The sequence below is a fragment of the Loxodonta africana genome, chromosome 20 (genome assembly GCF_030014295.1).
Source record: "Loxodonta africana isolate mLoxAfr1 chromosome 20, mLoxAfr1.hap2, whole genome shotgun sequence".
Taxonomy (NCBI): Eukaryota; Metazoa; Chordata; class Mammalia; order Proboscidea; family Elephantidae; genus Loxodonta; species Loxodonta africana.
Window position 1 is genome coordinate 40,935,836 of NC_087361.1, and position 27,172 is coordinate 40,963,007.

A 27,172-nucleotide genomic window follows, 5' to 3' on the forward strand; every position below is an offset into this window, starting at 1 on the left:
TAGTAGGAGATATAAATTAAAAATTTTCAGCAGAATTGAATTTTTAAATGTTATCATAAAGTTATTGGAAGTTAGAGAAAAGCCCCAGTCTTTAGAAAAAAATTACTCCCCTCACCCCCAGTGTGTGTGAGTAAGGTATCATAGGAGACAAATGACTCCGATGGCAAACATCTTTTGGCTTTTGTCTAATCAGAGACAACAGGAAGCTAAAGCACTGTTTGTGGACCAATTGGAAGATCAGACCTCCCTCAAGCAGCCGAGAGACTCTCAAGGTCATGTGAGAAATATTTTCACATGTGTGACATTGGGCTTCCAGGTCCCCTGAAACCAAGATATGACAAAAAGACCCCGTGACTGGCAATCAGGAGAGAGATGCCACACACATAATGGCAAAAAAATTCCATTGGAGGACATTATGGAAGCATCTTCAGATCTCATGCCATGGACCAGTTACAGATAAAAGTCTAGTGAACTTCTTTCCAATATTCCAGGAAACTCTTATCTTCTTTGGGTGGATTGTTGTAATAAAGACCAGGTAGGTTGTGGAAAAGTTACTCGGAAATTTTTAAATGAGTTTCACTTCTAATGCATATCCCCCCAAACCAAAACCAAACCCATTGCGGTTGAATCGATTCCGGCTCATAGCTACCCTAGAGGACAGAGTAGAACTGCCCCATAGTGTTTCCAAGGAGCACCTGGTGGATTCGAACTGCTGGACTTTCAGTTAGCAGCTGTAGCTCTTAACCACTACACCACCAGGGTTTCCAGAGGTCACAAATAGATAGTTACAAATAAACACATTATATTTTTGGTAGAGAAAATTCCCAAGTCTTCCAAATATTTATTTTGTGTTGATGGTTTTCTCTCAAGTTGCAAGTACTGAGGTTGAAGTCAGTTGGGAGAACGGTGTTGCAAATATTCTCTCAATTTGCTCCTCTGGCAATTTAGTCAAAACAACCTGCTTGGAAGTAATCTATTTGAAGAATCTAGGTGGGGAAAAACCTGCCACATTACATAATTCACCAAGCAGATTTTGGCTCCCACTTCTCCAATCCATCGAAATAATAGTGGCTAGTGCCGGGCATCTAGCAATACATATGATCAGGCAATTTAGCACAGAAAGAGAAAGGCCCCACAACTTGGCAACCCCGTAGACATTAATCTTTGAGAAAACCAAATGGATCCAACTTTTGCCAGAGTTTAATAGCAAAGCTGTCACATTTTACACAAATGAGTATCAAGTCTTTTAGCGAATGGGAAGAGGGGAGTGGGAGGAGGGAAGGGGGAAGGTGGGGCTGCTGACTGGACTGTTTTCAAAGTGGCTCCAGTTTATAGGGGAGGGGCTGGGATGCTCCTCCTGGCAAGAGAGATGAAGCAGTTAAACAATATTACTAGCAAGGGGCAGGATCCTAGGGCTGTGGGTATATAAGGCGGCGCTTTCAGCGCAGAGCTGCTGCTGCTGCAAGAGACGCGAGTAGGGCGCACCGGCTCAGTCTCCCACTAGCTAGAGGCCAGGAAAAGAGCAAAAAGGGCTTGTGAGGTCCAAGCCCGGGCTCCTTCTTCACCTCTGGGACAGATACAGGACCCACTAACTTCCTTCTTTCCCCTCTCCCCAAACGCGCACCCGACCGCTACTGCGCTTCAGCCAAGCACACCCACGCGCGGCACCAACGCGCCTGGAGGCAGGTCGGGGCCGAAGGCGATGCGTGCAGGTGGCCGGGCAGCTTGGCTCGGGCGGCGGGAGTAGAGCCCAGCGTGGAGGCAGGGAGGCTGCGAGGTTAGATCCGCAGGCTGCGCCGGGCAGAGGCCGCCTTCGCTCCGCCTAACACCTGCTGCTGCTGCCGCTGCTGCTGCGGGCCGCGATGAGCCGCGTGGTCTGGCTGCTGCTGGGCGCCGCGCTGCTCTGCGGCCACGGCGCCTTCTGCCGCCGGGTGGTCAGCGGTGAGTCCCGGGGCCGCCTGCCGGGCGATCAAGCCGGGAGAGGGGACGGTGGGGCGCGCGCGAGGGCGAGAGGCGGCGCGGGAGGGCAGGGAAACTTGCGCTGGGTTGGTGGCCACGAGAAGGCGGGGAGAAATAAACTGTCTTATTCACTTCTTCGCACGCTTCCCCCCGCCACCCTCGCCCTTCTTCTGGGCGCCCCGCACACCAAAGTTTACATGTTTTTGAAACGCCCGGTTTAATAGCTCCGGAACGAGCTCTGCTACATCGTGAGCTGCTACAGCTGCTTCCAGGAGTCATTCCCACTTTGTAAGAGAGTTGGCCACTGGGCAGGGCTTGGCACCTGCAAAAGGGGTGGGGTAGGAGGGAGGCAGAGGGAGCCCAGAGACAGAAGAGCCAATGCAGAAATGCCACCCCCTGTTGGCCTGGCTCGGCTTCTGTCTCTGCACCATACTTAGATGATTTCCCAGACCAGAGCTGCTCCATGGGTGGGGTGGGATGGGGTGGAGTCGTTCATGGCCCCCTGTACACGAAGCCTTTGTTCTCAGGCGGACTGACAAAGAGAAGGGGACTGGTCATTGAGCATAAACGGACGCCTTTCCTTTGCACCCCTTATTCCAGATCTGAGGTCACCTCAGCAGATGAAGTTGGCCAGAATTGGGCTGAGTGGGCATGGTAACAACTGCAGGTTTGTGCACCCAGTAGGTGCACAACTGAGTCTGTCTTCCCAGAGCACTCTCATTTTTTTTTTTTTTTCTTCTTTTTCTTCAACTTCCGTCGTCCTGTTGTTGAGCAATTTATTCCACATTCATTCTCCCTTCCTTTTTGGGAAGGTCTCTAAAAAAGATGTAGATTCTCAGTAGCCTAGAGTGAAGGACTAGGGCCTTCCCGGAGGTTGAGCCTAGCTACCCTTATTGAGACCTCTTGCTTTGCTCCTTAAGGTGTTACAATGAATATTTGTTGGCAGTATTTTAAGGCATGTGTTTTAAGGGTGGACAGTTTTTTTGTTTTGTTTTGTTTTAAATTTAAAAAGCATCACTTCCTTTTCACATGTTGTAAATCTGTGTAACAGGTGTCATTAGAAGTAGGTAAATGACAGACGACAGTAATTTAATCAGTTGTGAAGCCAGACCTTTCGAAGCTGGCTTATCAAGCTTCATTGTTACTGATTTTCCCCCTCAGCAACTTGTGACGTTCTGTATCTTCAGAATACAATTCTTAAATGTCTAGTTACCAACTACTCTCCGCTAACCTTTGGTTTTGGTCCTCGGGAGACGTTAGGATTAAATATATCATGAAATGTCATGTTGAAATACATGCAGCTTGCATATTTAGGAAGAATATCAGGCTGTTTCTATTTATAAAATGGAGATTTTACCTGCAATGTTGAATAGGATTTACAGAAGGGTTTTTTACAGATTCCTACCCCCCCAACTTATCTGTGAAGACGAAGTTGATACGGTCCCATCTGAATGTGTAAATTACCTGTCTGCCAGCCTTCGTGTTTATCAGATGCATTCATACAAATAGATAAACACTGGAGACCATGCTCTGAATGCAAAGTGTTTTTTAAACAAGTAGAAATACCCCATTGACTTAAGTAGTATCATCTTGGTGTATTCTTGTTAGATGCCTTAAACTTTGCAAGGAAGAAAAAGAATATTAAAGGAAATATAAAACTTGACAATTATTGATGAATAGTTTGTGTTCTGTTACGACATAAATTCTTCTACATCTTTTGTTGTGTTTTTGGATGAAGTATTTATAGGCATCTTGTGGGTGACATCTGGAAAACTTCTAATTAACTGAACATGATCTATTTGATTTAGTGTAAATGATGATGTTTGCTTGCTATTGAAATAATTACTAAGTTATGTTTTTCTTGTGAATAATTTAATTGTCTTTGGCCATACAAATTCACATTGAAATTTAACCACGTATAAATGGATTTATGGTTTTTATCCTTTAAAGAATTTTTTTTTTAAAGATGTATTTTAGTCATAATGGCATGAATACAGGGCAGCCTAAAACTTGACATTTGTGAAACAATACCTCCTAACGGGTCTCAATGTCTGTCTGGTCCATGTTAAGTTCTGAATGTTGCATCAACTTTTTTCATGCCACCAGGGGACCAATCCCTACTGACATGTCTGAGGACTGGAACAAGCTCTGCGGGGCCATTATTAGGACCATACCCTACAACATATGGAACATATTTTCCATTTATTAAATTTCAACAAAGCAATTTTGGTAGGAGAGACAGGATACCGAAATCACTTGTCCCAGAAAAAAAAAAAAAAGACAAGCAATCACAAAATAATTTTCCATAGATAACTCTTCACTTTAGTACTCCGAGATATTCAACAAGATACTTTCCAATACTTTTAAATAAATCAACTTTTTTTTTTTTTTTTAAGTTCAGGAGCTTTATTTATAAATACAGTGAAAACATTTTAACAAAAAATAGCATTTCAAACTACTTCAGCATCATAAGTTTTAATAATATTTAGCAGAAATAAAAAAGTATTTTTATCTTTTATACATTAAAGGCCATAATTATTTTTGATGCATAAATGTGATAATCTGGTCATAATCAAAGTATATATAATTTGGGAGCTACTTTTACAATCTTAGACCTGGACTAATTTTTTGTTGTTGTTGCATGCACTTCTGTAGAGAATTATGAGAGCTGTGTTAACTTAATTTTATGAAGTGACTGGTAGGTTACAACATCTTCCTTAGAACAAAGGTTCAAAAAAAGAACGAAACCTGCTGCTGTCAAGTCCATTCCGACTCATAGCCACCCTAAAGGAAAGAGTAGAACTGCCCTATAGGGTTTCCAAGGAGCAGGTGGTGGATTTGAACTGCTGATCTTTTGGTTAGCAGCCGAGCTCTTCACCACTGCACCACCAGGACAAAGGGAAGAGGATTTTATTTATGGACTATGGATAAATACAAAAAGTAAGAGTTAAAAATTCAGATTTCCAAGTTGGGGGGACATGTTCAAAGAGCAGCTGATATTTTTAAACATTTGAAGTGAGTTGAATAATGTTTGCTTTTCTTGTTTTTTCCTTTACTTTTTAATGTGCACCGTAGGGATCCCCAACCTGTTTTTGTTGAAAAATGGCATTAGGCGTATTGCATGGCACCTCCAAACTTCTCCAGACACTTTAGTATGCATTATTTAAACTTATTAAAATTGACATGCATTTTATTTAGGAGACTAAGGAATTTAGAGACCTCTCTTTTTATCCTGCAGACACAAGAGAATATTGCAAATTCATGGCTGGTAACCAGTAGCCAATAGAATAGTATAATAGCAAAGGATGGACAAGAAAGCCTGCTGAGCGTATCCCAGCCTATGACAGTATTCCATGACATCATCAAAAGCATAACGTGATGACAGTGCAGTTTTCAAAGATGCAATTACTTTAAGTATCTCTTGGGCAAGAAAGGAAGAAATTAATCTTATTACTAGTCATTAAGTGAACTACACATTTATCATAGCCATTATTCCTCAACTGCTGTTTGCCATCATTTTATGGTTTTGTTTTTTTAACTCTTTTTTTCCTGAGGATGGAAATATCTATTACATTACACAGTAGGAAAGAGGCAATATTATAGAGAGGAGTCCAAAGGGGAACTCCAGCCTGATGCTCTCACTGGTAATGTTTACTATTTACAACTGCTTTCTGGGCCAGGAGCCCTGGTGGCGCAATGGTTAAGAGCTTGGCTGCTAACCAAAAGGCCAGCAGTTCAAGTCTACCAGCTGTTGCTTGGAACCCTATAAGGCAGTTCTACTCGGTCCTATAGGGTCACTAGGAGTCCAAATGGACTCCACGACAACAGATTTTCTGTGCTAGGCACTTAGCATACAGGTGGATAGATCTGCATGCCTGCCAGGCGAGATTGTTTCTTTGACTCTTTTTTTTTTAACTTTGACTCTTAACATATTACTGGTGTTTTAACGAGGCCTGGAAACATGACTAAAATTATACTGTTTGTAACTGGGAAAAAATTCAATTTGAGCCTTGTTTCGGTAAATAAAAAGGGCTGCATAAAAAAAAAAATCATCAAGGTCATATATGGTCTGAAAATCTGGGCTAGAAGGCATTCCAATATTACCTGTGTATCTAAACATTCTGTAGCAGAAACTCTAACACCTGCTTAGCTACAAGTTCCCAGCACACAACCCTTACATCTCTTAGCTACTAAGTAATCAAAAACTGCCAGATGCTAATAATTTTAACATTGAAAACATGCATGGTGGGGAGTCCCTGGCGGCAAAACTGGATAAGTGCTCTACTACTAAGCAAAAGATTGGGGATTTGAATCCACCCAGAGGCACCTAGAACAAAGACCTAGCAGTCTACTTTCGAAAGATCACAGCCATTAAAAACCCTATAGTGCACAGTTCTGCTCTGGAACACATGGGGTCACCATGAGTTGGAATTCACTTGACGACTGATTTTTTTTTTTTTTTTCGGTTAACATGCACGGTGCATATATCATCAATCCCTTTCTTCATGAAATCTTTCGCTTTAGAAAAATATATTTGAGACATACATGGAGTCAGCATCGAATTCTGGTTAAAAACATGGACTGTGGAGCTGCTGTTTGGTTCTGAATTCCATCTTTTCCACTTAGGAGCTGCGCAAACTTGTGTAAATTATTTTCTATGCCCCCTCTTGCTTTGTTTTTAAAATGGGATGAGAGCACTCCCATCATAGTTTGCTGGGAGGATAAAGGGGTTAAAATCCAGCTGTGCAGGTTGTGTCTGCATGGAGGTACAGGCCAAGAGGCTATGAGAGGGAGCTCATTTTGGCAAGTTCTATGCCGGAAGTTGAGGCCACCTGGAGGAAAAGGCAACTTTTTGTAATTCATCGGCCATTTAGCTATCTGTAGGGTCTTCATGAGTCAGAATTGCCTGGAGGCAACAAGTTTATAATCAGGGGGTAGGGGGTAGGTAAATAACCACAACCAAAAAGTCCAGTTGCTGTTGAGTGGTTTGGTGAACCTCTGTGTGTCAGAGTAGAACTGTGCTCTGTAGGGTTTTTAATAGCTGATTTTTAAAAAATGAGCTCCAGGCCTTTCTTTTCAAGTGTTCTGGGTAGACTCGAACCTCCAACCTTTCAGTTAGCAGATGAGCACATTAACAATTTGCACCACCCAGTAACTCCATCTATCACCCTGAGAGGTCGTCAATTCTTGCTTTGTCCAGAGGCTTGGATTGTGCTAGCAGTGAAGTTCTGTAAAGTCTTGATAGATGTAAGACTATTATTACAATCATTATTTCCTTAAAACTTATAATCACTCTCGCTTCTTAGGTAAGAAAGCTTGGATCAGGAGAGTTTTAGTAATGACCCCTAACCAAAAGCTCAAACACGTTGCTGTTGAGTCGATTCCAACTCATCTCAACCGTATAGGACCAAGTAGAACTGCCCCGTAGGGTTTCCAAGGAGTGGCTGGTAGATTCAAAGTGCTGACCCTTTGGTTAGCAGCCTGAGCTCTTAACCACTGAACCACCAGGGCTCCAGTGATCCCTAGGTATCGTAATTTAGATGTATATCTGTGATTTGAAACAAGTGCCTTTTGATTCAATGCTTGAACTTTTAATATATAGTTACTTGGTTTACCATTTCTTGTTCAGATCTCAGTTTTAAATATTAGAGTTAAAAAAAAGAAGATGAATCTCATCTTCTTCTCAGAAAGCTTATAGTGTTTCTCAGGTAAAGAAGTAGTGCTTTCAGCTGCTACCACCATTCATCAATTGACCCAATGTAAGAAAGTGGATTCCATCATCATGCAATGGTGCGCTGTACAATTACTTGCATTATAACATCTTTATCCTAACAATAAAGTTTTATTACCATAAAAAACTTTTATTAGAAAAACTCTGAAGAAGCAGATATAAGATTTTGAACACTGCAAGAGCCCTTAGAATCAATAACATTCCCTTACTTTTAGTTAAAATGAATTGGCGTTGCTATCAGAGGTCAAGTCATCCTGTGTATTGTAGTACCAATACTTTTATCAGAGTAACTTTGAGGGGAGTAAGAAAGTATTATGATAAAGAACAATCAGTTTTTGGAGTTCTAGTAATATGTCCAAAGTTCTACCAGCCTGGCTTGGTGGAGACATAGCCGAAGATCCTGTATGGCTTTATTTTTTGCAATTTATAGTGTATCATAGTTGAACAGCACTAATTCATAAAATATCTTTCATATATATTTTTAGAAACACTATATATATATACATAAAATGCTCATGTAATAATGATAACATACGATTACAGTGTAACGGTTAAGAAAAATTATATTCCTTTCATAACTGAGAACTCAACTATCAGAAAGTCAACAATTATTAAGCAAAAGCAAAATAAAACCAAATCATTGATTTCTTTTTTTCTACTCAGTAAGAAATAGTAAGCTGCCATGACTTTCTGAGTTTGGGCCAGCTTTTACATCATTGCCCAAAACTTTTAAATGCTGCCAATATTTAGCTCTAAAAGAATTTCTGTGACTAAGAAAAAAAGACAAAATAATCTATTCACGGAAATGGTAGCAGAATCTTAACTGTAACGGTGATAGGAATGCTTATTTTAGTGGAGAACACAGTGAATTATCTCCAAATAAAAGTGTGTGAATGTGTTTGTAGACGAGTGTGTATATGCATGTGTGTGAGTGTGATGAAAATACTAAAGGCGACTGTGCTGTTTTGTGGCTCCGGAAACTGCAGTGCTGAAAGAACATAAATAATGGAATACTTTTTAGATTTAAGAATTACTTAGCTAAGGATGTGTTAACAAAATAGGTTCATATATATTATCTCTGACTCTCTCATTTTTCCCAACATACTCTGGGATCTCCTCACTGTTTGTAGACTTCTGGATTGGGACTTTTCTCTCTCAGTGAATAAGCCAACTATCAAAGGGTGTTTCTTAATAGAGATGCTAGGTGACCAAACCAAACCTGTTGCCATCAACTTCATTCCAACTCATAGCAACCCTATAGGACAGGGTAGAACCGCCCCATACAGTTTCCAAGGAGCAGCTAGCTGGTGGACTCGAGCTGCCGACCTTTTGGTTAGCAGCCGTAGCTCTTAACCATGGTACCACCAGTGCTCTGTGAGAATATCTTGTCCAAAACCCAAATCAAACCCGTTGCTGTGGAGTGGATTCTGACTCATAGCGACCTGTAGGACAGAGTAGAACTGCCCCACCAGGGAGTGCCTGGTGGATTTGAGCTGCCGACCTTTTGGTTAGCAGCCGTAGCTCTTAACCACTATGTCACCAGGGTTTCCAAAATATAGTAGCAAATAGATTATTGTCAGATGATAAAAATGTAACCTTAGTGGAATAAACACTACTATATGGTTCTTGTAAACCTTGGTAGCATAGTGGTTAGAGACCTATTGCTACTAACCAAAAGGTCAGCAGTTCAAATCCACCAGGCTTTCTTTGGAAACCGTATGGGGCAGTTCTACTCTGTCCTGTAGGGTTGCTATGAGTAGAAATCGACTCGACGGCAACGGGTTTGGATTTTTTTTGGTTTTATATGGTTCTTGGATAGAATATGTATCTCTTCCATAAAATAGTTTATGGAGGAATTGATCTGAATTTAAGATTTTAAAGTAAGGGAAAGGAAAGTTCCTCACTTGATCCCACAGAGTGGGAAACGAAGTAGTTGTAATTGTTCTCCAGGAAGACTAGCCTTTACAGAAGCAAGAAAGTTGCTTCTAGAAGGTCTGCATTCACAGAACTTTTCTGGGAATTAGGGCAACATTTGTTTCCCAGCTGTTAGAGTTTCACTGTTATTTCAGCCAAATGGTGGCAAGAGGTTCAACTTCTGCTGATTTTGATGCAACTTGGACCAAATTTGCACAATAAGGTGGAAATCAGTAGTAACATAGAATTGGGTGTAAAGAAATTTACTTTGTCAGCTTTCACTGATTACATATAAGCCATGAATAATTTTGCAGTGCATCTATAATTTCCTTAAAACTACCTTGCCAGATATGACCCGCTGGTTAGTGACTTTGCAGCTTCCCTCGGTGGTGCAAATGGCTAAGCACCCGACTACTAGCCCACAGGTCGGTGGTTCAAACCTACCCAGAGGTGCCTTGGAAGACAGGCACAGCAATCTGCTTCTGAAAGGTCACATCCTTGAAAACCTTATGGAGCAGCTCTATTTAGCAGACGTGGGGTTGCCATGAGTCATAATTGACTTGACGGCAACTAAAAACAAGAGGCTTTACAATTCAAAATCGGTAGACATGGCTGATATTCAAACAGTACACATTAGTTTGGCTGTATTAGGAATTAATGCACATCTGTGCCCAGCTGGTAAATAGGCTCTGTCCTGAACCCCTAGGAGTCCTCCACGATTTCCAACCCCTTTCTCGGGACCTCTGTACCATGCATCTACAACCGAAGGGATAATGCCTGGCACAGAGAGTGCCAAGGCTGAGGCACTGCAAAGCCCAGGCTCTGTGTAGTACTAGTCAGTGATTTTAAATATAATCCCTGCCTATAGGTTTTTCTTTTATTAGTGTTCTCTACAGACTAACAATTTTCTTAGAAATTTCCATATGGCACAACTCTCTTATGGATTTATTTAGAAGTGCTATCTTAATTTAAGGAGTGAGTTAATTTCTCATCACCAGTTTGTTTCCTCACTGCATATAAATCTGTGTTGCACCTATTTTTAATATATATAATATCTATTGGTGAAGTATATTGAATATACCATAGACTGCCAGAAGAACAAACAAATCTGTCTTGGAAGAAATATAGCCAGAATGCTACTTAGAAGTGAGGATGGCGAGACTTTGTCTCACATACTTTGGACATGTTGTCCGGAGGAACCGGTCCCTGGAGAAGGACATCATGCTTGGTAAAGCAGGGGTTCAGCGAAAAAGAGGAAGACCCTCAATGAGATGGATTGACATAGTGGCTGCAACAGTGGGCACGAACATAGCAACGATTGTGAGGATGGTGTAGGACCTGGCAACATTTCATTCTGTTGTACCTCGGGTCACTATGAATGGGAACTAACTCAATGGCACCTAACAAATACAACAAATAATATACATAAGGGTCTATGTAATATGTTAAAGGTAATGTACAATGATTTTTTAGCATATGAATCACATCCTCTGAATGTGTGCTGGCTTTGTTACATAGAAATCATCTTTACTCATTAAAACCTCTGTCTATTCTGTTTTTTTTTTTTTTTTTTTAATTTGACATCTTGCAAAACAACCTTGTTGGACAAGTTTAACATTTTGAAAGCATTTTAATCTAATTCAAGGCTGAAAGTTCTTGGGGTAAAATATTGAACACATTTAAAACTCAAGGGAAAAATATATCATGAAAAACCCCGAAGCCACTGCTATCGAGGTAATTCCAACCCATAGCTACCCTATAGGACAGAGTACAACTGCCCCATAGGGTTTCCAAGGCTGTAATCTTTACGGAACCAGACTGCCATATCTTTCTCCTGTAGGTTAGAACTGCTGACCTTTTGGTTAGGACCTGAGCACTTATCCACTGCACCACCAGGGCTCCTTCAAGGAACATAGTTGAGATACATTTGGAGGCTTAGAAATATGAAAAGGATATAAAAGATGAAAATGGAAACAGGGCTTATTTAAAAAATATAGGCATAAAAATCTCCAGCCTTAATGGGTGTCAGAGGAGACTCTGAAACTTGCTCTCAAACGTCGAGCAGGTAAAGCAAAAGGAAGAAATAATGAAGTAAAAGAACTGAACAGAAGATTTCAAAGGGCGGCTCGAGAAGACAAAGTAAAGTATTATAATGACATGTGCAAAGAGCTGGAGATAGAAAACCAATAGGGAAGGACACGCTCAGCATTTCTCAAGCTGAAAGAACTGAAGAAAAAATTCAAGCCTCGAGTTGCAATAGTGAAGGATTCTACGGGGAAGATATTAAAAGATTCATGCGGCATCAAAAGAAGATGGAAGGAATACACAGAGTCGTTATACCAAAAAAATTAGTCGACGCTCAACCATTTCAAGAGGTAGCATATGATCAGGAACCGATGGTACTGAAGGAAGAAGTCAAAGCTGCACTGAAGGCGTTGGTGAAAAACAAGGCTCCAGGAATTGATGGAATACCAGTTGAGATGTTTCGACAAATGGATGCCGTGCTGGAAGTGCTCACTTGTCTTTGGAGGTCTCCTCACAAGAAATATGGAAGACAGCTTCCTGGCCAACTGACTGGAAAAGATCCATATTTATGCCTATTCCCCAAAAACGGTGATCCAATCAAATGTGGAAATTTTCGAACAATATCATTAATATCACACACAAGCAAAATTTTGCAGAAGATCATTCAAAAGTGGCTGCAACAGTACATCGACAAGAAACTGCCAGAAATTCAGGCCAGATTCAGAAGATGACGTGGAACTAGGGATACTATTGGTGATGTCAGATGGATTCTGGCTGAAGCCAGAGAATACCAGAAGGATGTTTGCCTATGTTTTATTGACTATGCAAAGGCATTCGACTGTGTGGATAATAACAAATTATGGATAACCTTGTGAAGGATGGGAGTTCCAGAACACTAAATTGTGCTCATGAAGAACCTGTACATAGATCAAGAGGCAGTAGTTTGGACAGAACAAGAGGACACCGAGTGGTTTAAAGTCAGGAAGGGTGTGCATTAGGGTTGAATCCTTTCACCATACCTATTCAATCTGTATGCTGAGCAACTAATCTGAGAAGCTGGACTATGTGAGGAAGAATGGGGCATCAGGATTGGAGGAAGACTCATTGACAACCTGCATTATGCAAATGACACAACCTTACTAGCTGAAAGTGAAGAGGACTTGAAGCACTAACTAATGAAGATCAAAGACCACAGCCTTCTGCATGGATTGCACCTCAACATAAAGACAAAAATCCTCACAACTGGACCAATAAGCAACATCACGATAAACAGAGAAAAGATTGAAGTTGTCAAGGATTTCATTTTACTTGGATCCACAATCCACACCCATGGAAGCAGCAGTCAAGAAATTAAAAAGATGCATTGCATTGGGCAAATCGGCTGCAAAAGACCTTTTTAAAGTGTTGAAAAGCAAAGATGTCGCCTTGAGGACTAAGGTGCTCCTGACCCAAGCCATGGCATTTTCAATTGCATCATATGCATATGAAAGCTGGACAGTGAATAAAGAAGATCGAAGAAAAATTGATGCCTTTGAATTGTGGTGTTGATGAGGAATATTGAATATACCATGGACTGCCAAAAGAATGAACAAATTTGTCTTGGAAGAAGTGGGGCCAGAATGCTCCTTAGAAGCAAGTATGGCGAGACTGCATCTTACATACTTTGGATATGTTGTCAGGAGGGATCAGTCCCTGGAGAAGGACACCATGCTTGGTAAAGTAGAGGGCCAGCGGAAAAGAGGAAGACCCTCAATGAGATGGATTGACACAGTAGCTGCGACAATGGGCTCAAGCATAACAAGGATTGTAAGGATGGCACAGGACCAGGCAGTGTTTTGTTCTGTTGTGCATAGGGTCACTATGAATCGGAACCAACTCGACAGCACCTAACAACAATAACAATGGCATCGTTAGATTATTGCCAGGAACAATCATTTTAAACAATGAAATTATCACATAACTTCAGAATACATTAGAAAAAAGTTAAAAAAAATAATATATCATTTGTATTAGAGTCAGCTGTTGGGACTTCCTTGGTCATCTCTAAAAGATCATTTATTTTCAGGCTGATTTGCCTTTCCCTTTAACTCCAGTTTCCTGTGATCAGTTCTTGGAGGTATCATTCATATTAAAAGGTTGTTTTTCGTTAAGCATTAGCTTGGGTAGCCTGTCGATTCATTCATGTTATTCAGTGTCTTCCTCTTGGGTCCAGACCACCATTAATGAGACAGAGAGGTCAGCTGGCTGGCTGGCTTGCATTGCTGGGACTGCTGTTTGATCAGTTGGCTCTTCCCAGCTTGTGTCAAGAAACTGAATGTCCGTCACTCAAATACTGATGTGAGGTTAATGGCCTTCCGCTGATTTCTCTTCCCTCCTGCCTCTGAGTGTCATTGTAGGTCATTAATTGTTGATTTTGGGGGGGAATGAGTGTGATACCGATGCTGGCTCACAGTGTGGTATACTGTAACTAAGATACAAACCTTGAATACTTTTTTTTTTTTAGCCACTATTTTAAGTACAATAACACCGCATACTTCTAACAACTTTCTTGATTGGCTACAAAGTTAAACATTATGAAAAAGACCTTCACTCCCAACAAGAATAATATTCATGCAGATGAATTTTAGAGAGCGTTAAGCTATGCCTTAATTTCTTAACCTAAAGTAAGTGGACTTAATTTTACATACAATACCTGATAGTCTGTTGTTCAAGGCAAGTTTGGACTAAAATCAGAGAGAGACTAAGAAAGTAATGGAGGCTATGGACAGCAGGGTGAGGATAAGGAATAGTGACAGAGATGGCATCTGTGGTCATTTTTAAAAGTTGACAGCAGAGACCAGAGGCGAATACAAAGAAAAAGCTAATGTGAAACAAAACAGCACGACCATTCTGGAAATTGTCCCCATAATCTCACATGCATGATTGGTGGTTAAAGGGAGAAGAAGGTAGAGTTAGCTAAATTCTGTACACTGCAATGTACACATATATAATATTATGAACATATATATATGGTTTTATTAAGACCCAAAATGACCCTCCTGATCTCTAAGCATCAGATCAAGATTTTTTTTTCACACTTAGAATACATTCCTTTTTTTTTTTTTTTTTGATTATGTACTTGGTTTTCTATTTTACATTTGGGAATTTTTATTTGATTTATCTGAGATGTCTTTGTAAAAAGAGAGAAGACACTGGCTTAGAGATTGGAGTTCATATACAATATTCCGTAAAATTAGAAAATATTCAGAGAATTGGTAATGACATCTTTTCTCAAAGATAGTAAGTACTCTAGAAGTCTACCCTGACGCTTCTAATATAATACCATATCGACTAATTTTTCATTACCTTAATTACCTTTGTTCTGGTCTCTATGAGCTATCAATTTTAATGTATTTGCTCTCAGATATACACAATAAAAACAGATCTTTACACCTTAAATTTGCCACTTTGTATCTTCTTCATAACACTTTATTAAAATTTTATTTTTTTACTTTACTTGTGTTTAATGATTAAGTTATTTTATGAATTGTTATTATTATTCTTTCATAATTTTGCCATTTTATCTCACTTAACTGTGGATACACCTGAAATTTCTTTAGCTACTTTCACTTGCTATTGTAATCAGTTTCTAAAAACCTAAGCCAGAAGAAATATGACTGTTCTTACCCCAAAATTTCCTTGTAGTTTTGTATTTAAAAGTTTGTTACAGGTTTACTGGGGACCATTCTGATTTTATAAATTGAAAGTAGTAAGCTAGAAAATAAATTTTACAGCATAATTCAATAGAAGAAGCATTCTTGATAGACAATTTCCTGTTTTGACTGGTTCTTTAATCTTAATTCTTAGTAGCACTGTGAATATAGTTCAGATAATCTACTTATCGGCATCTTCTTTTCAGGGCAAAAGGTGTGTTTTGCTGATTTAAAGCATCCCTGCTACAAAATGGCCTATTTCCATGAGCTGTCCAGCCGTGTGAGCTTCCAGGAGGCACGCCTAGCTTGTGAGAGTGAAGGGGGGGCCCTTCTCACTCTTGAGAATGAAGCAGAACAGAAGTTAATAGAAAGCATGTTGCAAAATCTCACAAAACCAGGAACAGGGATTTCTGATGGTGATTTCTGGATAGGACTCTGGAGAAATGGTGATGGACAAGCATCTGGTGCCTGCCCAGATCTCTACCAGTGGTCTGATAAAAGCCATTCCCAGTACCGGTGAGTACGGAGCCTAAGAAGTTGAATGGTGCTCTGAGGGACTCTAGAGTCCCTTGGTGGTGCAAATGGTTAATGCCCTCAGCTGCTAATGGAAAGGTTGGAGGTTCCAGTCCACCCAGAGATGCCTTCTCAGAAAGGCCTGGTAATGTACTTCTAAAAAATCAGCCATCGAATACCCTATGGAGTACAATTCTACTTTGATGCACATGGGATCGCCATAAGTCAGAAGTGACTGGCTGGCTGGGGGACTCTATAAAGGATAAATGGAGGTTCTGTTACACGTAGAGGGTATTAGAATAGGACAGGCAAAGTCACTTAGAAGGCATGTATCTAAGTTGTTTCTATTCCTGTGTATTTGCAGAAATTGGTACACCGATGAACCTTCCTGTGGAAGTGAAAAGTGTGTTGTGATGTATCATCAGCCAACTGCCAATCCTGGCCTTGGTGGTCCCTATCTTTACCAGTGGAATGATGACAGGTGCAATATGAAGCACAATTATATCTGCAAATATGAACCAGGTAGGAAGTGTTATAAGTAGGTATAGTAGATTCTATCCATACTCGTTCATACTAGATTTTTTGTCTTTAGGCTCGTTTTGTTTTTCTGCTATGAGATATGGAATTATTTTGTAGCTCGTCATATCACTCAGTGTACTGAGGCACACTATATCTGCCACAGAGCAAACTGCCTGCTGAGTTAAATAGAAGCAAGGACATAGGCACATCTGGAGTGGTATCTTTAAGAGAGAAGAGTCATTTCTAATATGAAAGTGAAATTGTGTATTTTTGTAAACAGATTTTAGGAATAATAAATATCTATTTTTTAAATATTTTTAACATTATCATAATAGAGGGGAAGTAGGTATAAGTCACCAAAGCATTTGTAGGTTTGCACATCTGAGCAATAGCTCTTTTGATAATTATGCTGTGAATTTAAGGGTATAAAGAAACTTTCTCCTGAAACGTTAGCTTATCACTTCATGGTATAATACTTGGCATGTGGTCCTCAGTGAAAGTCAGAGTGATCATAGCTCATTACAGCATGGTGAGTAAAAGTTGGGACATACGTTCTTCCTACGATCCTTATTTCGTTTCATGCCTCTTTAGTTAGCTTTTAAGGTCTCTGGTAGTGAAGATTTCCAGTCCACTACTAACCAAAAAATTGGTGGTTCTAATCCATCTAGCAATTCCTTGGAAGAAAGTCTAAAGATCTACTTCTATAAGGATACAGGCATTGGAAACCCTGTGGAGCACAGTTCTGCTCAGACACACATGGGGTCACCAAGAGTGGGAATCAACTGTATGGCAACAGGTAATTAGCTTTTGTTTGAAGTCTCCAACTTGTTGCCACGTGCCACAAATGGGAAGATTGTACTGACCTGAGTTAAACTAGTGTAGTTTCCTGTTGAAATGGTAAATTTGAATTACTTTTAATAGGACGGAAACCCTGGTGGTGTAGTGGTTGGGTGCTACGGCTGCTAACCAAAGGGTGAGCAGTTCGAATCCGCCAGGCGTTCCTTGGAAACTCTATGGGGCAGTTCTACTCTGTCTATAGGGTCGCTATGAGTCAGAATCGACTTGATGACACTGGGTTTGGGTTTAAAATTAATAGGACAGATCAACTGAATTGGATATTTGTCCAAAAGAGAAACTAATCAAAACTCTGGAAACTTTTTTTTTTTTTTGATCATCTAAGAAACTCAAATCAGGTACTTGGGCTTCGAGATATTTTGCTGTTTTTTGCCTTCTCTGTGTTTGGAAGTGGCATTTTAACTCTTTTGAAGGGCCGTCTGCTTGACCTCATAATATGTGTTCCTGAGAGGCAAATATAATTGAGTACTGCTGGTTCCATTACTCTCTTGAAATTACATGATTCCTTTTCTCATAAAAGCATAAGCACAGGGATTATTTGGATTAGACTTATCCTTCTCTTATATTTATCCTCCTCTTGAGTATATTAGCGAAATATTTCCATCCCTGGTGAGTTTATTCTTTAACCCCCTTTGGTTGCTAAATCCATCATGACACTCTTGGAAGCCTTTGAAGAGCTAAATCTGTTATGTACTTACGCTCTTTCTCTTTATTTTTCTTCTTGGAAAAACAAAGTTGGAATTCTCCAAAAGTTTAAATGTGCGACGCTCTATGTATTCTATGTCATAGAATGGTCTTAAAACAGTATTGCACTTTCCTTTCTTTAAAACTCTTGGATGGACTATCTGACCCTTCATGTATTTGTTTTGCTTACTTATTTATTTTTCATTCAAACTTGCTATGCTTTAAGACTATGGACTCCATGATTCTTCTTTACTCGTAGGTTTATGTAACTCATGGAAGAACATTTAAAACATAAAATTAATTTGTCTTTATCTTCTACATTCTACCTATATCCTTAAATAATCTGTACTTTATGGATGACTTTTTTTTATGTATTTGTTCTTGACGCAAACATACAGTTTAACTGTTGACCTTAATGTGCATAGAATTTTTATTCTTTATTTTAATTTTTAGTCTTTTCATCTTTATTTTCTATTTAGTTAACCTTTCTTAAGGTCAGTGTCAGCTTTGTAAAGGACCTTCAGGTTGGTTAAATTCCTTGCTTCTGTAGTTGGTGTTTGGCTTTTCCAGAACTACTGAGTGATTTGAATTTTGCCTCTTTTTTGCTGTTCCTAAACCTATTGCCATCGAGTCGATTCCAATTCATGGTGACCCCACGTGTTACAGAGTAGAATGGTTTAGAAACTCAGAGTAAAACGGTTTAGAAACTCAGAGTAGAAGGGTTTTCTTGGCTATAATCTGAACAGAATTAGATTGTTAGGCCTTTCTTCCCCAGTACGGCTGGGTGAGTTTGAACTACCAACCTTTAGGTTAGTAGTTGAGTGCAAACTGTTTGCGCCACCTAGCAGGACCCAAAATCAGTGGCTGTTGATTTGACTCACACACTGTCTAATAGCATAACTAATGTTACCCAAAGTGGTAAAAAATTAACCCAGCTATGAAGAAACTGAGTAATTCACTTCAGAGTTTTCTCACTCTCCGCCTTTCTCTGTTATAATCCCATGAATTGCGTATGTATTCTTTGGGTCTACTAGTGTCATCCAAAGATACTTTTCACTTTAATTTTTTATTCACTAAAATTGCATTACATACTCCTGTTCGTAGACATTAGAAATAGCATATACAGTATTATGTTTCTAAATTTTGCAACTTGACCAGCAATTGAATTAATTTAACATTCATTAAAATTTTGTTTAAAATAACCAGTTTTCTATTGGCAAATTGCATAATATCTGTATTATCTGTTCAGCAAATACCAGTTGAGCACCTCCAGGCATAGAATTGACTAAGTTATGTAATAGTGTAGAAAAGTGAGTGTAGTATAGACTGAATCTGAAAGCTTTTAATGGTGTCTGGGTAAAATACAAGAATAATAAATGTTACTAGAGGATGGTGTATGATTAAATACCCAATGAATGGGCAACTATGATACTATTTTAGAGTAATAAACATTACATCAGCAATACTTTAATAGTCTCAAGATGCTGTGTGTGTTTTCTCTTTGCCATCTACTGACAAAAGTAAACAATTACACATTTGAAACAAATGAAAACACACTTATGGGCTTCTTTCTTACTAGCTCAATTTACGTTTACTGAATCTATTAATTTAACAGAGAGTACCTTGGGGGTGGGGGAGACAGCGGTATCAGATCATGGTGAGAAACTTCAACAGTTTTTGAAGTATGTGCCAGTGGAAGAGATGGCATCTCAGAAAACCGGGAAAAGAAGCCACCGGCAAGTCTTAGTTCATTATTATTTTTAAAGAGGTAGACTATTGGAAAACAGATCTGAGGATGCCAATGCTTGTGCTTCAGAACGTTGTTGCTTGAATCGTCAATTCCAAATGCAATCCACATACACTCATCTGTTGATGATGACTGCAAGGAGAAACATACATAGTACGCTAATATTAGTAAAGAAAACATCTTTGCTTGTCTTTGAAGGGCATTTAGTGTCTCACATTTCTATGCTCACTGATCTTGCTTCCCTTTGTCCTGCTTTGTCATTATTGCTGGTAGCAGGGCCCTGACTGTCATCAACCTAGTCCTGCTGTTAATGGCCAAAACACAGTTTTGGGTTCCTGGGGGTCATTCGCCAAGTGGATCTTTTATTCAACGATAATCAAACGTTGTTTAAATTCAGTATATATGTTTTAACTGAAAACTGTTCAGAAATCAAAACATGTTGTTTATATTGTTTTATAACAGTTTATGTTATCTAATCTTGCATTTCTTCTGTTTATCACTATATATGCTGCCTGTACTGTATTATTTACAGAAATTAATCCAACTGCTCCTGTAGAAAAGCCTTATTTTACAAATCAACCAGGAGACACCCATCAAAATGTTGTTGTTACTGAAGCAGGTAATGAGCTCATATGTCTTTAAGTCCTGCATCAATTACAGAAACTGTATTTTCAAAATTTGTTTCAAGTTGATTCCAGTGAAACTTCTGCTGTTTTGGGAGCTGCTGTGCTAAATAGGGGCCCGTGGAGCTTTCCTTCTGACCGTCACCTTTACGGAAGTAGGTTAGAGCAAAGGATCCTAAGCTAGTTTTTGAATAGAAGAACCAGCTTTGTTTTCTTCAGCTTTTCCCCTCCAGTGGATCTGGCACTGAACTAAGTAATCCCACTAAAAACCCAGCCACAGAAACTCCTTCCACATTGTGTAGTCATTATGATGTAAACTAGCACGTTCATTGGCCTGCAAACAGTGGTATGCTGGTAAATGTTTAGAGACTGGGGCGGGGAAGAAGAAAAATAAGAGATAAAGCCCTCATTTGTAGCCTTTTCCCATTTTCTTGGTGTAAATACTCTCACTCTGGCAGATATCAGGAGCCCTGGAGTTGCAGTGTTCAGGAGCCCTGGAGGTACAGTGATTAAGAGCTCAACTCAGTCCGAATCCACCAGGCACTTCTTGGAAACCCTATGGGGCAGTTCTACCCTGTCCTATAGAGTTGCTATGAGTCGGAGTTGACTCGGCAGCAATGGATTTAGTTTTGGTTTGGCTGATTTCAACCCACCAAAGTGAACAGCAGGTTGGGAAGAGATGCATGAAGTGAGCTCTCAAGAGCCAGTCTGAGCTGGCTTACAATCCCCCATGCCTGTTGTGGAGCCCTGGTGGCACAGTGGAAACCCTGGTGGCATAGTGATTAAGAGCCATGGCTGGTAACCAAGAGGTCAGCAGTTTGAACCCACTAGGTACTCCTTGGAAACCATATGGGGCAGTTCTACTCTGTCCTACAGGGTCACTGTGTGTTGGAATCCACTCGACAGCAACAGGTTTTTTTTTAACGCCAATTTTAAGTAAGTCAGAAATGGCGCTCAGTATCAGTTACAAGCTCTTCTCAGCTTGCCAATTGGACAGAAACTTTTATTTATCCTAGTTGCTTTGTGCCTCACAGTTTAAAAATCTATCCACAGGTAATCTGAAACCCATGAAAAAATAGAACATATGTTCTCTTTTTCTTTCGTATTTTATATAAGGGATCATAATGGGATTTTTTTTTTTTTTTTTGGTAGCACAGTGGTTAAGCATTTGGCTGCAAACCAAAATGTTGGCAATTTGAATCCAGTTTTATTCTCTTTTTTATAGGGTTGCTATGAGTTGGAATCAACTTGAGGGCAACAGGTTTAGTGTTTTTGGTTTTAATAGAATTTTGAAAGAAAGGGAAGTATTTCTTGAATCCTTAAAATGCTTGAAGTCACCTGTTGGAGACTCAAGAGAGTGGATAGAAAGATAGCAAATTATCCCCAAAATACTGCACCACTGGGCCTCAGCTACTGTGTCCTCTTCTTTTAATAGAGGAAGTAATGCCCAGTTAGATGGATAGTAGGATCCAAGTCTAGTCCACTTTGGCCAGAATTATGTAGGTTAATAATGATGATAGTGTTCAATGTGCAAGCTATATGCACGTTTTTTCAATTTGCTTTTCTTCTGTGAACATGATCTTAAGCCTAATCATTTTTCACTTTTCAAGTGCCTGATTTAAGCAAATATTTAGTAAATATGGCTGATATTACTAAATCAGTATATTAGGAGTTTTTCCCTCTTATGACATTCAGAAATGTTTAATATAGTCATTTTAAGCTGTATGGGACTTTAGTGTGGCAATTGTTCTTGATTTTACTAAGACTATCTAACATTATCAAGTGTGATGAAACAGGATTTAAAAATAATTTACTTTAGAATCTAATTAATATCAAGTCTTTGTCCCTCTGGAGCCTTATGTCTCTGGTTATGAATTTATCATCAGTTAATATTTATATATCTTGGTTTAATCCCAGAGGCTCTTACATATCATCAAGGCACTGAGCTTAGTGCCTTGGAAAATTATTTATCCAAAAACATCAAGAACAATTTTAATAATTATTACTCTTTAGTAGTCAGTACTTTTTTTTTTTTTCCTAGGTAGTGATTAAGAATTATTAAGGAAGTGAGATAGATAAGATTAATAATATATTATAAAAACTGGCCTATATCTGAATGGCAGATTTAATAATAGCTCTGGATGTGTGAACATGGAATTGGAGTGTGGCAGCAAGTGCAGGGTAATTTTGTTTTTAATTTTCACCAAAGCACAGATATATTATTTCATTACATTACTTAGTATTTGGGGAAGAAACTTATTGGGAATCTATTTGTCGATAGTAATTCTACCTAACCTCACATTTTTGGAAAATGTGTATAGAACTTCGATGTTCGAATCCTGCCTCAGTGATGTTTGTGCATTAAGAAGGTTTTCTTTTGCAGGCATAATTCCCAATCTGATTTATGTTGTTATACCAACCATACCACTGCTCTTATTGATACTGGTTGCTTTTGGCACATGCTGTTTCCAGATGATTCATAGAAGGTAAATAATTCACATACGTAGAAACAAGTTGAAATTTTTTTAAGTAGGTTTTCAGAACTTGTTTAAAAATATTAGAATGAAATTCATTATGTGCTTATTTGTCTTAAGTAAATCCTGATTTCCATATTTGCCAGTACAATCCAGGATAGGCAATCCAACAAGATATACCTCAGTTAAAGAATTCAAACACTATTTCATTTAATCTTCAGTAGTCATATGAAGTAGGTACTTCTGTTTTTCAGCTGATAACATGGTGGATTAGATAAGTTAAACAATTTTCCATGGATTCCACAGCTAGTGTACGTGGTTGATCTTAAATTTGAATGTTGGTAAGCTTACAACTTATACCGCTGCACTATATGAGGTCTCTTGTTTTTAAGTATAATTATTAATGCTAAACGTTTTGCTCTTGACATCAAATTATATGGAAGCCTTGATTATTATAGGTGTACGTTGTAGTGCCTTTTCAAAATTTCAGGGCGTAGGCTTTTATTTTATTTCACACGATATTTTAATTAGAGAAAATAAAATGCAATGCTAAAAAAAAAAGGTCACTTTGGGGCAAGTACCTTGAAATAAAATATATATTTTAATAGCCAAATTTCTTGGGAATATTCTGACCTTTATATCTGCTAATCCATACCCTTGAGTTAGAGAGGTAAAATTTTTCTGAGTGTCTATTTGTCAAAAAAATTTAATATATGAAATGTAAATATGTATCAGAGGAAGAAGGAAACGGCGATAGGTTTAAATAAAAGCATGTTTGCTAAAATAAACTATGCATCTTTGTCAGCATGTTTTAATAAGAATCGATCATGGGAATGCCTCCTTCAGGGAAAAAGGACCTACAAATAATGTCATTTTCTTTTTTTCACTTTACTTCATCTTCTTCATTTCCTGAAATAAACCCTAAAGAACCTACTAAGGCACAACGGCCCCAAGGTGGGGGTGGGGATTTAAGTTCTAAATGGTCCATATAAATTTTTAAAACGATTTCAACTGTTTTACTGGATATTTAATTCAAACATTTTGAATGATGATAAGTGAAGCCTGCAAATTAATAATATAGCTTGTGGCATCTTGGCTTTCCAATATATATTGAGTTAATATTTATTTTTCAATATTCTGTACGGAATAAAAACAATAGTAAAAAATCCAGTTTCTTACTTTATTCCCTAGACTATACCTCGAAGGATGAATTATCACTGTGAAAAGCAGTGAAACTGAGGAAGAATCTGACATCCTAGCCAAACTCTTTAGGAAGAACTGTAAATAACAAATGAGATTGAAAAAAAAAGTAAAAAAAATGTAATTTATACCATTACATTTTAAAAATGAAAATGACTAAAATGCCAAGTAACTGAGATTTCTCCAAAGCGTGTGTTCCTTCTTTCTTCTAAATAGCGTATTACTGTGGCGATTCAGTTCATTCAAAGGCCTTTCAGGTTTTTACACCTTTAAGATCTGTGGAATTTTCACTGGTGGGAAATTCCCAGAAGAGAAAATAAACCAAAATGGAACATCTCCCAATGCCAGAATTAGCGTAGTACTTCATTCATTCGTTCTTAGATCCTGCCCTTTTCCTTTCTTCCAGGAAAGCAAGGAGAAACTTCAGCAAAGACTCAACTCCATTATCATCTGAGTGCCTTGCAGAAAGTTTAAATTCCAATCTGGTACACATGATGATTTCTGTCATTCCATGTCATGTTCAAAATAATAACTTATGTTTCCTTAACTGGGGGTAGTTCTTAAGTGAAATACTAACTCTTCACAAAAGCCACATTAATAACTTTACCACTTGCTTTTCACCATTCTTAAAACTTTGTACTTTTCATCAACTTTGCTTAACTTCTTTTCCACTCATGTTGGATAATGTCATGGACTACAAATGCACTGCACCTACTTATTTGTATTCAAATCTCTGAAACTTATAATTTGGGCATAATGCTTTATTAATAACAACAGTATATTGACAAACCATACCAAACCCGATGCTGTTGGGGTGATTCAATTCATTACAACCCTGTAGGGTTCCCAAGGAGCAGCTGGTGGATCTGAACTGTTGACCTTTTGGTTAGCAACCGAGCCCTTCACCATGGCACCACTAAGTCTCCAACAATATATTAGTATATTATAAATAATATTAGTATATATTTTTAGTTACAGTTAAAATGAAGTGAAATAGATATGTTTATAAAATTGTAATGGTCAGACATGTTTAAGAATATTTCATTTTCTGTCTTTGAAGAAGTTCTGCAGTGTCTGGTAGGCAGGAAAGGATGGGATTGGGAAGAAGTCTTGCCAAGGGAAGTGAGGCGAGTGCGGGCGGTGGAGGAGGTTAGGGGAGGAAGGAAGTGCAAACAAGGTAAATAGGGATAAGCAGTGATTAGTAATCCCTAAGAGGGATAATTCTTAGGGAAACTAGACCAAAGGAATCTAGAGCTTCACGGGTAGTATGTTAGAGAATGACTTGGGTAAACGCAGCTATGGGTTTACCTGAGAAGTGGTCATTTAAAGGAAAGTGGCTTAGAAGATACCACAGCTCTAAGGCAAGGCTGAAAATGTGGGTCTAAGTCTGGCAAGAGTGGAGTCTAAGATCTAGAGGACCTCAACCAAAAAAACAAAACAAAACCAAAAACCACGGCTGTTGAGTCGATTTCAACTCATAGCAACCCTATAGGACAGAGTAGAACTGCCCCATAGAGTTTCCAATGAGCAGCTGGTGGATTTGAACTGGCAGCCTTTGGTTAGCAGCCGAGCTCTTAACAGCTACACCACCAGGCCTGCCAGAGCTCCTCAGATACTCCTAAATTACCAAGACCTATATTCTATTGAAGTACATTGGTTTCAGAGATTGAGGCAAAAGTAAGCTCAGGGATCAAATAACAACTATAGGACAGGGAAACTGATAGGCAGAGGTGGTTAGGTAGGCCCTTACACTTAGTACAGAGTCCCTGGGTGTTGCACATGATTAATATTCTCTGCTAACTGAAGAGCTGGATGTTCAAGTCCACCCAGAAGGACCTCAGAAGAAAGGCCTGGTGACATATTTCTGAAACAGCCATTGAAAACCCTGTAGGGCACGGTTTACTCTGACACACTTGAGGTTGCCATGGGTTGGAATTGACTCGATGGAAATTAATTTACACTTTGTACAAAATTATTGTTTTGGTGATTTGACGTTAAGTTCAGCATACATTAGTGGCACAATCCTCAAAAAGCAAGATTTCAAAAATCACTGATCAAAAAAAAAGATGTATTGGTGATTCAAGTGAACATTTGGGTAATATGGCAGAGCAGTTTATGTGTGTGTGTGTGTGTATGTGTGTCTAAACTCTAAATTATGGAGGATCTAATAAAGATACCTTGTGTTTTTTCCAACATTGTATAGGAACTGTTTACCATCTTCATACACCAGAATAATGTAGAGTTTTTTGTAGGAATGAAAAAGAAATATGCTGGTGAGAAGAGAAGGACCCTTTTATAAATAAGGGTCTGAGATATCTCCGTTTGGACCCATGCATGCCTCGTTTTATATGAAGTCTCATATACTGAAGTTGCTTTTTCTTATGTTTTTCAGTAAAGGAAGAACAAAAACTAGCCCAAACCAGTCCACATTGTGGATTTCCAAGAGCACCAGAAAAGAAAGTAGCATGGAAGTATAATGAGTCACTGAGTTGACTCCAGAAAAAAAAAATAAGAGTTTTATAATTCTGGATTTGTATAAGGAATGGCATCAGAGCATTAGCTTGGAATGGCTTGAAATACCAATGGATCTGCAAGGTGAACTGTAAGCTCCCCCTTGAGGCAAATATTAAAATAACTTTTATATGTTTATTGTTTCCTTTACAAAACGTGCTGTGCTGAAAAAGCAGTGAGACGTGCTTATTTTGCTAAAGGATGCGTCCAAACTTCAAGTCAGTGGGATGGACCTGGAGCTAAAATTGCTGCCAGCATGGCAGGAATATGTGTGTCAGAAGCAGTTATTTTTATTTCTTTCACTTTTCCTAAGTTGTAATCTAGTTAATGTAATGGCAGTTGTACTGAAATGTGCAGTGTGCAAAATGTTTTGCCTTTGCTAAGTGTTTGGTAAAAATGGACTGTTCTGTATCTATCGTTATGGTGTTTCATTTTTCAATACATCAGTGTTTTCATTGAACAAATTTATCACCGTTGGCATCTGAATTCACATAGTTACAAAGTATTATCACAGGAGAAAGTTTTTTTTTTTTTTAAATAAATGGTCATTTTCTTTCAGTTTCTGCTTTTTGTCGGACAAGGTTGAGGAAATCTCTTCAGAAATAAGAAACTATTTCGTTAACTGTGGTACATATAAATTTACTCAGATATTTTACTTAGAGGCAAGAATTGTCTAATTTCAATTGTGCAAGACATGTGCCTTACAATGATTTTTAGTTTAAAAT

At 38.8% G+C, this 27,172-nt stretch overlaps 1 protein-coding gene across 7 annotated transcripts in view; it reads left to right on the top strand.

Moving 5' to 3' along the window:
- Window positions 1-1,291: 1,291 nt before the first annotated feature.
- CHODL (chondrolectin) overlaps window positions 1,292-27,172 on the top strand; it is a 30,662-nt gene continuing 4,781 nt past the window's right edge. For 2 of the 7 annotated variants that reach the window (XR_010318713.1, XR_010318714.1), the window contains exons 1-6: window positions 1,315-1,941; window positions 15,528-15,837; window positions 16,199-16,356; window positions 20,172-20,258; window positions 22,646-22,748; window positions 26,329-26,538. Coding sequence is in view for 3 of the 7 variants with exons in the window: in XM_003410327.4 (XP_003410375.1) it covers window positions 1,863-1,941; window positions 15,528-15,837; window positions 16,199-16,356; window positions 20,172-20,258; window positions 22,646-22,748; window positions 26,329-26,413 (822 nt within the window). In the remaining 4 variants the exon portion in view is untranslated. Of the gene's footprint in view, window positions 1,942-2,084; window positions 2,248-14,190; window positions 14,293-15,527; window positions 15,838-16,198; window positions 16,357-20,171; window positions 20,259-22,645; window positions 22,749-24,342; window positions 24,422-26,328; window positions 26,981-27,172 lie in introns of those variants that run through there. The other 5 variants (XM_023548493.2, XM_003410327.4, XR_010318715.1 and 2 more) reach the window with 5 other exon arrangements.